Raw genomic sequence first — 13946 nt, 5'->3', positions numbered from 1 at the left:
CCTACAATACAAAAATATATCTTTGAGCATGGTGAAGTTATTAATTATGCTATGGATGGTGTGTCAATACACCCTGTCACTACAAAGATACAGACGTCCTTCCTAACTCAGTTGCCGTAGAGGAAGGAAACTGCTCAGGGATTTCACAATGAGGCTAATAGTGACTTTAAAACAGTTACAGAGTTTAATGGCTGTGATAGGAGAAAACTGAGGATGGATCAACAACATTGTAGTTACTCCACAATACTAACCTAAATGACAGAGTAAAAAGAAGGAAGTCTGTACAGAATAAAAAATATTCCAAAACATGCATCCTGTTTCCAATAAGGCACTAAAGTAATACTGCATAAAATATGGCAAAGAATTTTACTTTTTGTCCTGAATATGAAGCGTTTTGTTTGGGGAAAATCCAACTGAAAACATCACTCACTGATTACCACTTCATATTTTCAAGCATGGTGACGGCTGCATCATGTTATGGATATGATTGTCATCAGCAAGGACTAGGGAGTCTTTTTTAGGATAAAAATAAACAGAATAGAGCTAAACACAGACAAAATCCTAGAGGAAAACCTGGTTCAGTCTGCTTTCCAACAGACACTGGGAGACAAATTCACCTTTCAGCAAGACAATAACCTAAATCTCAAGGCCAAATACACACTGGAGTTGCATTGAATGTTCCTGAGTGGCTTTGTTACAGTTTTGACATAAATCTACTTGAAAATCTATGGCGAGACCTGAAAATGGCTGTCTAGCAACGATCCTCAACCAACGTGACAGAGCTTGAAGAATTTCAAAAATAATAAAAACGGGCAAATATTGTACAATCCAGGTGTGGAAAGCTCTTAGACTTACCCAGAAACACTCACAGCTGTAATCGCTGCCAAAGGTATTGACCCAGGGGGTGAATACTTATGTAATCAAGATATGTTTTTTATTTTTTTTTCATCTTAAAAATAAAAAAATAAAATGTTTTCCACTTTGACACTTTGTATTTTGTATAGATTAAAAAATAAAATAAGACAATTAAATCCCAATTGTAACAAAAAAAAGTGGAAAAAGTCAAGGCGTGTGAACACTTTCTGAAGGCACTATTATATACTGTATATAAATATACACTGCTCAAAAAAATAAAGGGAACACTTAAACAACACAATGTAACTCCAAGTCAATCACACTTCTGTGAAATCAAACTGTCCACTTAGGAAGCAACACTGAATGACAATAAATTTCACATGCTGTTATGCAAATGGAATAGACAAAAGGTGGAAATTATAGGCAATTAGTAAGACACCCCCAAAAAAGGAATGGTTCTGCAGGTGGTGATGCACATTTGTGGCCTGCTGGAGGTCATTTTGCAGGGCGCTGGCAGTGCACCTCCTTGCACAAAGGCGGAGGTAGCGGTCCTGCTGCTGGGTTGTTGCCCTCCTACGGCCTCCTCCACGTCTCCTGATGTACTGGCCTGTCTCCTGGTAGCGCCCCCATGCTCTGGACACTACGCTGACAGACACAGCAAACCTTTTTGCCACAGCTCGCATTGATGTGCCATTCTGGATGAACTGCACTACCTAAGCCACTTGTGTGGGTTGTAGACTCCGTCTCATGCTACCACTAGAGTGAGTGCACCGCCAGCATTCAAAAGTGACCAAAACATCAGCCAGGAAGCATAGGAACTGAGAAGTGGTCTGTGGTCACCACCTGCAGAACCATTCCTTTTTTGGGGGTGTCTTACTAATTGCCTATAATTTCCACCTTTTGTCTATTCCATTTGCACAACAGCATGTTAAATTTATTGTCAATCAGTGTTGCTTCCTAACTGGACAGTTTGATTTCACAGAAGCGTGATTGACTTGGAGTTACATTGTGTTGTTTAAGTGTTCCCTTTATTTTTTTGAGCAGTGTATATATCCCATATGACTGATAGAGAGAAAACGATCACGGCAGGATGAAGGGTGTTAGTAGATGTGAACATACGGAGGAGGCAGGTGGGTTCACAAACCCACAACTACCATGTCAAATACATGGATGTATTAACATATTGCTGGTATGGTACACAGACAGACAGACAGACAGACAGACAGACAGACAGACAGACAGACAGACAGACAGACAGACAGACAGACAGACAGACAGACAGACAGACAGACAGACAGACAGACAGACAGACAGACAGACAGACAGAGACAGACAGACAGAGACAGACAGAGACAGACAGAGACAGACAGACAGACAGACAGACAGACAGACAGACAGACAGACAGACAGACAGACAGACAGACAGACAGACAGACAGACAGACAGACAGACAGACACGGCTGGTATGGTATACTGACAGACACATTCTGACATTGCCAAAACAAAGGCACACTGTAAAACAACTTTGTCTAGTTTTAAATCCACTTAAAGCTATAATTCATTTATACATACTGTATGTAGACGTTTCGTCAGACAGACGCAGTTGTGCATTAGCACAAAACAAGTACAAACTACTAAACCAACTTCCTAAAGTTAACTACATTACATACACCCATTGTGATGAAGGCAGCACTTTGAGCAGTCAGGGTCTCTGGTGCTCGGTACTTTGATCAATTATTAAACTACAACAGAAAGAGGAGACAAACAAATAGAGCCCAAACACTGGCCTAGATATGAGCCTGACTGTGCCTCGGTTGCCTGTGGCTCTTCTCTACCGTAAGTAGCGACTTGTTATGGTAGACCACACTGGAAATAGTTGACAATTAATGAGGAGAATAGCAGAATTCTTGCGGAGGTGAATCTCTGGTAATGTTGGTGTTAGGATCTTGAGCATTTCCTCAGGCTTCTTCTGCCCTGAGATTGGCATCAAAGAACGGCCAGGTCAGAGTCAGACAGAAGAACAGGCCTCCTGGCCAGGTTCATTGTTCTGATATCCCATCAGACACTTGCCAGACAGCCTGCCTACCAGACACACAGAGGAATGTCCTCACCAGTTGCCTGGGAATGGAGGAGGAGGACAGGCATGGGAAAACGGCTGGAAACAACCCAGTCTCCACTGGAACCTGAGAATCTGTGTGTGTGTGTACAAAAGTGTGTATTATGAGTGTGTATGGTATGAATCTTCTCTGACCAGATGCTCAGTGTGGCCTGTAGGGAGCACTAATTAGCTGTTTGTTTACAAGTGCATACAGACAGAGAGAGTGCTGCTACGTTGGCCAGCTGAGGAAAATAGCAAGGCACGTTATGAGCGACAACAGCCCCAGGGCAGCCTCGAACAACACTAGTGAAGCAGAGGCTAAAGCACTTTACATGTCCATCATCTGTCACTGTACTGAGGTAGACAAAGGTGAACCAGAAGGCCCCGGCATAATACCAACATATGTTATGTTTGAGGCCCTCACAAAAGGGGATATGAGAGATCGGATTTTGACTATATCTTTCAGCAACTCGTCATGAGGTAAAACCTCTTCCCGGTACAGTCAGACGGCACATCAAAAGGACAGTCATTACAGACCAGGTTCTTCTAGTCTGAGCTGTTCTCTCTGGCTTATTAATTATATTACTCATATTACACACACACACACACACACACACACACACACACACACACACACACACACACACACACACACACACACACACACACACACTCTCCTCTTACTTTCTTTTCCCTGCTCTCTCCTTCTCAGCCTGCTCTACCCACTGAGTTGTCCAGTCTTACTTTCAAGGACTTTTCTCCTCTCGCATCCTCCCCCTCTCCATTCTCCCTCCCCCCAGCAGTCTCCCTTCCCCCTCTCGCTCACCCGCCCTCTCCCTCCGCATCTCACCTGAGCTGGCCCAGGTTGTAGTGGCGTGTCTCTCCGTCGGTGGAGCGCGTGACGCAGACAGAGAAGGCGGGCTGCAGCTGCCTGAGCTCCAGCAGAACGATGGCCAGGTAGTGGATGAAGAGCAGAGCGTCTACTAGAGATACAGCGTACTGCACGATGCCCTGGTAGTTCTCATCCTGGCAACAACAGACAACCCAGCAGCTGTTAGTGTCAATACACGACCTACAGTCGTGGCCAAAGGTTTTGAGAATGACACAAATATTCATTTTCACAAAGTCTGCTGCCTCAGTTTGTATGATGGCAATTTGCATATACTCCAGAATGTTATGAAAAGTGATCAGATGAATTGCAAAGTCCCTCTTTGCCATGCAAATTAACTGAATCCCCAAAAACATTTCCACTGCATTTCAGCCCCGCCACAAAAGGACCAGCTGACATGTCAGTGATTCTCTCGTTAACACAGGTGTGAGTGTTGATGAGGACAAGGCTGGAGTTCACTGTGTCATGCTGATTGAGTTCGAATAACAGACTGGAAGCTTCAAAAGGAGGGTGGTGCTTGAAATCATTGTTCTTCCTCTGCCAAACATGGTTACCTGCAAGGAAACACATGCCGTCATCATTAGTTTGCACAAAAAGGGCTTCACAGGCAAGGATAATCAACCATTATTGGATCATCTAGAACTTCGAGGAGAGGGGTTCAGTTGTTGTGAAGAAGGCTTCAGGGCACCCAAGAAAGTCCAGCAAGTGCCAGGACCGCCTCCTAAAGTTGATTCAGCTGCGGGATTGGGGCACCACCAGTACAGAGCTTGCTCAGGAATGGCAGCAGGCAGGTGTGAGTGCATCTGCACGCACAGTGAGGCAAAGACTTTTGGAGGATGGCCTGGTGTCAAGAAGGGCAGCAAAGAAGCCACTTCTCTCCAGGAAAAACATCAGGGACAGACTGATATTCTGCAAAAGGTATAGGGATTGGACTGCTGAGGACTGGGGTAAAGTCATTTTCTCTGATGAATCCCCTTTCCCGATTGTTTGGGGCATCTGTAAAAAAGCTTGTCCGGAGAAGACAAGGTGAACGCTACCATCAGCCCTGTGTCATGCCAACAGTAAAGCATCCTGAGACCATTTATGTGTGGGGTTGCTTCTCAGCCAAGGGAGTGGGCTCACTCACAATTTTGCCTGAGAACACAGCCATGAATAAAGAATGGTACCAACACATCCTCCGAGAGCAACTTCTCCCAACCATCCAGGAACAGTTTGGTGACGAACAATGTCTTTTCCAGTATGATGGAGCACATTGCCATAAGGCAAAAGTGATAACTAAGTGGCTCGGGGAACAAAACATCGATATTTTGGGTCCATGGCCAGGAAACTCCCCAGACCTTAATCCCATTGAGAACTTGTGGTCAATCCTCAAGAGGCAGGTGGACAAACAAAAACCCACAAATTCTGACAAACTCCAAGCATTGATTATGCAAGAATGGGCTGCCATCAGTCAGGATGTGGCCCAGAAGTTAATTGACAGCATGCCAGGGCGGATTGCAGAGGTCTTGAAAAAGAAGGGTCAACACTGCAAATATTGACTCTTTGCATCAACTTCATGTAATTATCAATAAAAGCCTTTGACCCTTATGAAATGCTTGTAATTATACTTCAGTATTCCATAGTAACATTTGACAAAAATATCTAAAGACACTGAAGCAGCAAACTTTGTGAAAATTAATATCTGTGTCATTCTCAAAACTTTTGGCCACGACTGTAGGTACACACCAGTGGAGGCTGCAGAGGGGAGGACGGCTCATAATAATGGCTGGAACAGAGCGAATGGAATGGCATCAGACACATAGAAACCATGTTTTATAACATTCCACTTATTCCGTTCCAATCATTACCACGAGCCCGTCCTCCCCAATTAAGGTGCCACCATCCTCCTGTGGTGTACACACATTCATGACAAGAGATTTACATAGATCAAAGCAATGACAAACAAACTGAATACTTGAAGAGGCAGATGTGGTGGCAAGTAATTAGATGCATTACAAACACTGTGAGTGTAAGTCTCTCTCTCTCCCTGCTGTACCTGGGAGTCCAGTATCCTTACGCCGTAGAACAGCCAGTAGGACACGACGAACAGCAGCACCAGCACGGCCAGCAGTGCTCTGAACACAAACACCCGGGGCAGGCTGGCGCGCGGAGCCCGGAAGAACAGTGCCCACACGGCTAACAGCAGTATCAACAGCTTAAACGCCACGGAAATAAAGAGGCCCTCGCAGGCCGTGCCGCACACCAGGAGCTTGTCAGGCCAGAGGAGGTGGGGGAGAGCCAGGAAGGCCAGGGGAGTGAGGAAGACCAGCAGGCCCAGAACCACAGCCAGGGTCAGGCTAAAGTAGCGCCGGCAGTCCAGGCCCACGCTGTCCTCCAGGTCCTTGGTGATCCGGACAATGTCCTCCTGGGACAGGCTGTGTTCCGACGTCCCCGTGACAGCCGTGGTGGTCTCACCCCAGTTGTCATCCTGGGAGGGAGGGAGGGAGGGAGGGAGGGAGGGAGGGAGGGAGGGAGGGAGGGAGGGAGGGAGGGAGGGAGGGAGGGAGGGAGTCAGTGTTAAATGCTGTAGCATATGAGCATGTTACTACTAGAGTCAAATTTATTAGAGACAGGAAAAGTTATAAATCTGGCAAGTCAGGTTGGTATTTTCTACTCTAGGCTCATTTCTATAGACAGCTTAAAGCTGTGCTCATTTCCGTTCAAAAGTCAACCAGGGAGGGGAGGACGAGCAAACAAAGAGAGTTGGAGAACGAGAGAAAGAAAGATGGGAAATGGAAAAAGAAAACAGAGAATGGAGTGACTGCCTGGGGTACGCGAGGCGCTGACGTCTGTGTTTTCTGTCAACCACAGATAATAAAGGTCATTTGTGACTGGCGAGAGCTCCTAAAACAACACAGATAAGAACCTTTCTAACACTGCACCAACACAGGCCCACAGTGTAGACTGCTAACTGAGCTGCCAGAGAGGGCTGCCCAATACAAACCAACAGGGAGACTGGACAGACAAGACCAGAGACTATCTATCCATCTTGCTGCTCTTTCCCTAGTTCCCCAACGACAACAGATGGAGCCTGATTTGATTTCCTCAGCAGACTCCAATTTAAATCAGCAGGCAGCTAAAAATAGCACAGAGGGTGAAAAAGGGAATTCATACAGGATGCATCTACCATCCATCTGAGAGAGGGGACTGCACAGGGGGGGGGGGGGTGTGTGTGTGTGTGGTTCTCTTTGTCCCATGGCCCTAGGAGTTAAAACAGCACAGGATGGGCAGGAGGAAGCAGAACAATAGAAGGCCAAGCTTTAGTGACACTCTATCCCCAGTCGGAAAGATGCCACAGTTACTATCCCACTGTAATCAGGCCAGCTCCTACTGCAGTGTCCAGAGACAACCTACATTTAGTTTAATGTTGCTGTTGTGGGTTCAATACATTAGAAGTGTGTTTGATGTCCCTATCCCGAGCCACTTACAGACAACCCGCCATGGTTATTACACTGTGTTCAACTTCAAAGGAGGTCAAAATTTAATGAAGTCAGAGAGCACCAAGTGAAGCAAATAAAATCAAATTGTATTTGTCACATGCGCATAATACAACAGGTGTAGACCTTAGTGAAATGATTACGGTACTTACAAGCCCTTAACCAACAACGCAGTTAATAAAAATATCTACAAAAATAAGAAATAAAAGTCACAAATAATTAAGAGCAGCAGTAAAATAACAATAGCGAGACTATATACAGGGGGTACCGGTACAGAGTCAATGTGGAGGCTATATACAGGGGGTACCGGTACAGAGTCAATGTGGAGGCTATATACAGGGGGTACCGGTACAGAGTCAATGTGGAGGCTATATACAGGGGGTACATGTACATAGTCAATGTGGAGGCTATATACAGGGGGTACCGGTACAGAGTCAATGTGGAGGCTATATACAGGGGGTACCGGTACAGAGTCAATGTGGAGGCTATATACAGGGGGTACCGGTACAGAGTCAATGTGGAGGCTATATACAGGGGGTACCGGTACAGAGTCAATGTGGAGGCTATATAAAGGAGGTACCGGTACAGAGTCAATGTGGAGGCTATATACAGGGGGTACCGATACAGAGTCAATGTGGAGGCTATATACAGGGGGTACCGGTACAGAGTCAATGTGGAGGCTATATACAGGGGGTACCGGTACAGAGTCAATGTGGAGGCTATATACAGGGGGTACCGGTACAGAGTCAATGTGGAGGCTATATACAGGAGGTACCGGTACAGAGTCAATGTGGAGGCTATATACAGGGGGTACCGGTACAGAGTCAATGTGGAGGCTATATAAAGGAGGTACCGGTACAGAGTCAATGTGGAGGCTATATACAGGGGGTACCGGTACAGAGTCAATGTGGAGGCTATATACAGGGGGTACCGGTACAGAGTCAATGTGGAGGCTATATACAGGGGGTACCGGTACAGAGTCAATGTGGAGGCTATATACAGGGGGTACTGGTACAGAGTCAATGCGGAGGCTATATACAGGGGGTACCGGTACAGAGTCAATGTGGAGGCTATATACAGGTGGTACCGGTACAGAGTCAATGTGGAGGCTATATACAGGGGGTACCGATACAGAGTCAATGTGGAGGCTATATACAGGGGGTAGCGGTACAGAGTCAATGTGGAGGCTATATACAGGGGGTAGCGGTACAGAGTCAATGTGGAGGCTATATACAGGGGGTACCGGTACAGAGTCAATGTGGAGGCTATATACAGGGGGTACCGGTACAGAGTCAATGTGGAGGCTATATACAGGGGGTACCGGTACAGAGTCAATGTGGAGGCTATATACAGGGGGTACCGATACAGTCAATGTGGAGGCTATATACAGGGGGTACCGATACAGTCAATGTGGAGGCTATATACAGGGGGTACCGATACAGAGTCAATGTGGAGGCTATATACAGAGGGTACTGGTACAGAGTCAATGTGGAGGCTATATACAGGGGGTACCGGTACATGTCAATAGCGAGACTATATACAGGGGGTACCGATACAGAGTCAATGTGGAGGCTATATACAGGAGGTACCGGTACAGAGTCAATGTGGAGGCTATATACAGGGGGTACCGGTACAGAGTCAATGTGGAGGCTATATACAGGGGGTACTGGTACATAGTCAATGTGGAGGCTATATACAGGGGGTACATGTACATAGTCAATGTGGAGACTATATACAGGGGGTATCGGTACATAGTCAATGTGGAGACTATATACAGGGGGTACTGGTACAGAGTCAATGTGGAGGCTATATACAGGGGGTACATGTACATAGTCAATGTGGAGACTATATACAGGAGGTACCGGTACAGAGTCAATGTGGAGGCTATATACAGGAGGTACCGGTACAGAGTCAATGTGGAGGCTATATACAGGGGGTACCGGTACAGAGTCAATGTGGAGGCTATATACAGGGGGTACTGGTACATAGTCAATGTGGAGGCTATATACAGGGGGTACATGTACATAGTCAATGTGGAGACTATATACAGGGGGTATCGGTACATAGTCAATGTGGAGACTATATACAGGGGGTACTGGTACAGAGTCAATGTGGAGGCTATATACAGGGGGTACATGTACATAGTCAATGTGGAGACTATATACAGGAGGTACCGGTACAGAGTCAATGTGGAGGCTATATACAGGGGGTACTGGTACAGAGTCAATGTGGAGGCTATATACAGGGGGTACTGGTACAGAGTCAATGTAGAGGCTATATACAGGGGGTACCGGTACAGAGTCAATGTGGAGGCTATATACAGGGGGTACCGGTACAGAGTCAATGTGGAGGCTATATACAGGGGGTACATGTACATAGTCAATGTGGAGACTATATACAGGAGGTACCGGTACAGAGTCAATGTGGAGGCTATATACAGGAGGTACCGGTACAGAGTCAATGTGGAGGCTATATACAGGGGGTACCGGTACAGAGTCAATGTGGAGGCTATATACATGGGGTACTGGTACATAGTCAATGTGGAGGCTATATACAGGGGGTACATGTACATAGTCAATGTGGAGACTATATACAGGGGGTATCGGTACATAGTCAATGTGGAGACTATATACAGGGGGTACTGGTACAGAGTCAATGTGGAGGCTATATACAGGGGGTACATGTACATAGTCAATGTGGAGACTATATACAGGGGGTACCGGTACAGAGTCAATGTGTGGGGCACCGGTTAGTCGAGGTAATATGTACATGTAGATAGAGTTATTAAAGTGACTATGCAGAGATAATAACAGAGTAGCAGCAGCGTAAGGGCAGGGGCAATGCAAATAGTCTGGGTAGCCATTTGATTAGATGTTCAGGAGTCTTATGGCTTGAGGGTAGAAGCTGTTTAGAAGCCTCTTGGACCTAGACTTGGTGCTCCAGTACCGCTTGCCGTGTGGTAGCGAAGAGAACCGTCTATGACTAGGGTGGCTGGAGTGTTTGACAATTTTTAGGGCCTTCCTCTGACACCAACTGGTATAGAGGTCCTGGATGGCAGGAAGCTTGGCACCAGTGATGTACTGGGCCGTACACACTACCCTCTGTAGTGCCTTGCGGTCGGAGGCCAAGCAGTTGCCATACCAGGCAGTGATGCAACCCGTCAGGATGCACTCGATGGTGCAGCTGTAGAACCTTTTGAGGACCCATGCCAAATCTTTGCAGTCTCCTGAGGGGGAATAGGTTGTGTCTTGGTGTGTTTGGCGATGTGTACGCCATAGGAACTACACCTCCATCGCTCCTCCATTCCTACAGGCTGAATTCCATCTTTTTAGTAATAAAACCTCTTATATCATGACTTTCTGCCAATTCAAGCAGTCCAAGGGAGGGGTTGACGACACACAGTCAAATGTCCAGGTTCTTATCTGAATCAGTAAAAAACTGACCCACCTAACGGATAACATTCCTGATACAATCCTGACCGATAACACAACCTGACCGATAACACAACCTAATGGTCGTAAATACCCATTAGTCCAGTGAGTCTGGCCTCCAGAGAATAATCCTTATAATGGACCAATGGGAGGGCTGTAAATCCCAGTGTAGAGCTGCTGTATGACCTTTGGGGCGAGGAGGTCACAGGGTCAAGACACTGGTGGTTGTTATGTAACTGCACATTTGCATTTAGGTGGAAAACAAACATCCACATCTGATTGAATGTTCAGGTCACATGGCTGGCTTGAATTGCACCATTCAACACTGGAACATATTTCAGTGCCATTTCAACAGTTCCATGCTGTGCTTTTGTTATAGGAGTCAGCTAACCCCAGTGTGTAGTTTCCAGGTGGTGTTGAGCATCAGCACCATGACTCTACCACCACAGCCCATAGCCAGAGCACTGGGATCCTCTAGTCTCTACTGATATAATAGCAGAGAGAGATGCCTGCACCTGGCTGGCACCACTACCATTCAACACATTCATCATCACAGACACACAGCTAAAGGAGAGGAGGAAAGAGGGCAGACAAAATAGAGAGAGAGGAGAGCTGAAGGGAGACAGGAGAAAAGGAGGGAGGGTGAATGAGAGAGAAGGGAGAGGGATTGTGGAGTATTACATCCCCCACACACAAACACCTGTCAGGCCTATCCACAACATCCACCCTAATCAGAAACCTGTGGTGATTCACCAACACCTCTATCGTGGTGGGGGAGGGGTTATACAGTGAAAACACAGCTGAATAGTCATTGAAACATCCAATTCGACATGTTCTCTCCCACACGCTGATACGCATTCAGAAAGAGAGGGGAGATGGGGAGGGTAAAGAGGGGAGTACATTGGATAGAGGGGCGTGAGCGACACTGACATCCCAATGAGCACTCCTGTGAAATCTGAACAGACTGAGGGAACAGCAGACAGAAAGCGAGAGGTGCCTAAAAACTAACATTCTGAGTGCTGAGAAACTGGGCAATAAGACATCTACCCAATCTATACACACGCTAGGCAGCCTAGCAGTTAAGAGCGTTGGGCCAATAACCGAAAGGTCGCTGGTTCGAATCACCGAGCCGGCAAGGTAAAATAAATCTGCCGTTTACCCTTGAGCAAGGCAGTTAACTTCTTTGGGACAGGGGGGCAGTATTGAGTAGCTTGGACAAAAAGGTGCCCAGAGTAAACTGCCTGCTACTCAGTCCTAAAAGCTAGAATATGCATATAATTAGTGGATTTGGATAGAAAACACTCTGAAGTTTCTAAAACTGTTTGAATGATGTCTGTGAGTATAACAGAACTCATATGGCAGGCAAAAACCTGAGAAAAAATCCAACCAGGAAGTAGGAAATCTGAGGTTTGTAGTTTTTCAACTCTTTGCCTATCCAAGACACAGTGGAAATGGGGTCATATTGCACTTCCTAAGGCTTCCACTAGATGTCAACAGTCTTTAGAACCTTGTTTGATGCTTCTACTGTGAAGGAGGGGGGAATGGGAGCTGAATGAGTCAGAGGTCTGGCAGAGTGCCATGAGCTGACCACGCGCGTTCACGTGAAAGTTAGCTTGTGTTCCATTGCATTTCTACAGACAAAGAAATTCTCCACTTGAAACATTATTGAAGATTTATGATAAAAACATCCTAAAGATTGATTCTATACATCGTTTGACATGTTTCTACAGACTAACGGAACTTTTTGACTTTGTCTTCTCGCGCCTCATGAATTTGGATTACTGGGCTAAACGTGAGAACAAAAAGGAGGTATTTGGACAAAATTTATGGACTTTATCGAACAAATCAAACATTTATTGTGGAACTGGGATTCCTGGAAGTGCATTCTGATGAAGATCATCAAAGGTAAGTGAATATTTATAATGCTATTTCTGACTTTGTTGGCTCCACAACATGGCGGATATCTGTATGGCTTGTTTTGGTCTCTGAGCACTGTACTCAGATTATTGCATGTGTGCAATTTCGGTAAAGCTTTTTTGAAATCTGACACAGCGGTTGCATTAAGGAGAAGTGGATCTAAAATTCCAATCAATAACACTAGCATCTTCTAACAATATTTATTATGAGTATTTCTGTAAATTGATGTGGCTCTCTGCAAAATCACCGGATGTTTTGGAACTACTGAACGTAACGCTCCAATGTAAACTGAGATTTTTGGATATAAATATGAACTTTATCGAACAAAACATACATGTATTGTGTAACATGAAGTCCTATGAGTGTCATCTGATGAAGTTCATCAAAGGTTAGTGATTAATTTTATCTCTATTTCTGCTTTTTGTGACTCCTCTCTTTGGCTGGAAAAATGGCTGTGTTTTTCTGTGACTAGGTGCAGACCTAACATAATCGTTTTGTGTGCTTTCGTCGTAAAGCCTTTTTGAAATCGGACATTGCGGTGGGATTAACAAGAAGTGTATCTTTAAAATGGTGTGAAATACTTGTGTGCTTGAGGAATTTTAATTATGGGATTTCTGTTGTTTTGATTTTGGCGCCCTGCACTTTCATTGGCTGTTGAGGTGGGACGCTACCGTCCCAAATAGCCCAGAGAGGTTAACCCCCTAACACCACCTGCTCCCCGGGTGCCGATGACAAGGACGTCGGTTAAGGCAGCCTCTCTGATTCAGAGGGGCTGGGTATAAATGCAGTAGACATTTTGGTTGAATGCATTCAGTTGTGCAACTGAGTAGGTATCCCCCACTTCCCTTTCCCACATGCAAAAAATCCAAACATTTTCACCCAGGACTACTTTCATTCTATTACAAAAAATTAAGAGAGACAATCAGGAAGGAAATGTTTGTCAAACCAAAGTGTAGAAATATTAATGTCGCCAACCATTCAGTGAGTGTGTGTGTGTGTTACTTACGTGTTCATCGATGGGAATCTTTCTCCACGTACAAATTAAGTGAAATACAGTAACACTATGCGTGACTATAAATACAAGCTATTGTCTCCAATGTTAAATCACATGTCCATAAAAAGGGCTGTGTGCTGCTGTGGTCTGTGGGGTAGATCAAACAGGGCCCTTTGCTCAGAGACGGAGCATAAGCACTCAACAGACTCCCGGGAAATGAGCGGTGTGTGGTTCTGTAAATATAGCAACGTACAGGGGGCATTCCTAGAAGCTGTTAACATTCAGC

The 13946-nt window shown here is 45.6% G+C and overlaps 1 protein-coding gene across 3 annotated transcripts in view; it reads right to left on the bottom strand.

The window, feature by feature from the left end:
• The window catches only part of LOC129840726 (vang-like protein 1), a 60217-nt gene that overhangs the window by 11149 nt on the left and 35122 nt on the right, over positions 1-13946 (bottom strand). For all 3 annotated transcript variants that reach the window (XM_055908851.1, XM_055908850.1, XM_055908852.1), the window contains 2 exons: positions 5878-6309; positions 3804-3979 (listed from right to left, as the gene is read on the bottom strand). In XM_055908851.1, the coding sequence (XP_055764826.1) occupies positions 3804-3979; positions 5878-6309 (608 nt within the window). The remainder of the gene's footprint in view (positions 1-3803; positions 3980-5877; positions 6310-13946) is intronic.

Source organism: Salvelinus fontinalis, chromosome 41 (assembly GCF_029448725.1).
Source record: "Salvelinus fontinalis isolate EN_2023a chromosome 41, ASM2944872v1, whole genome shotgun sequence".
NCBI lineage: Eukaryota > Metazoa > Chordata > Actinopteri > Salmoniformes > Salmonidae > Salvelinus > Salvelinus fontinalis.
The sequence above is the reverse complement of the archived record's forward strand: the minus strand, read 5'-3'. Positions and strand labels throughout refer to the sequence as shown.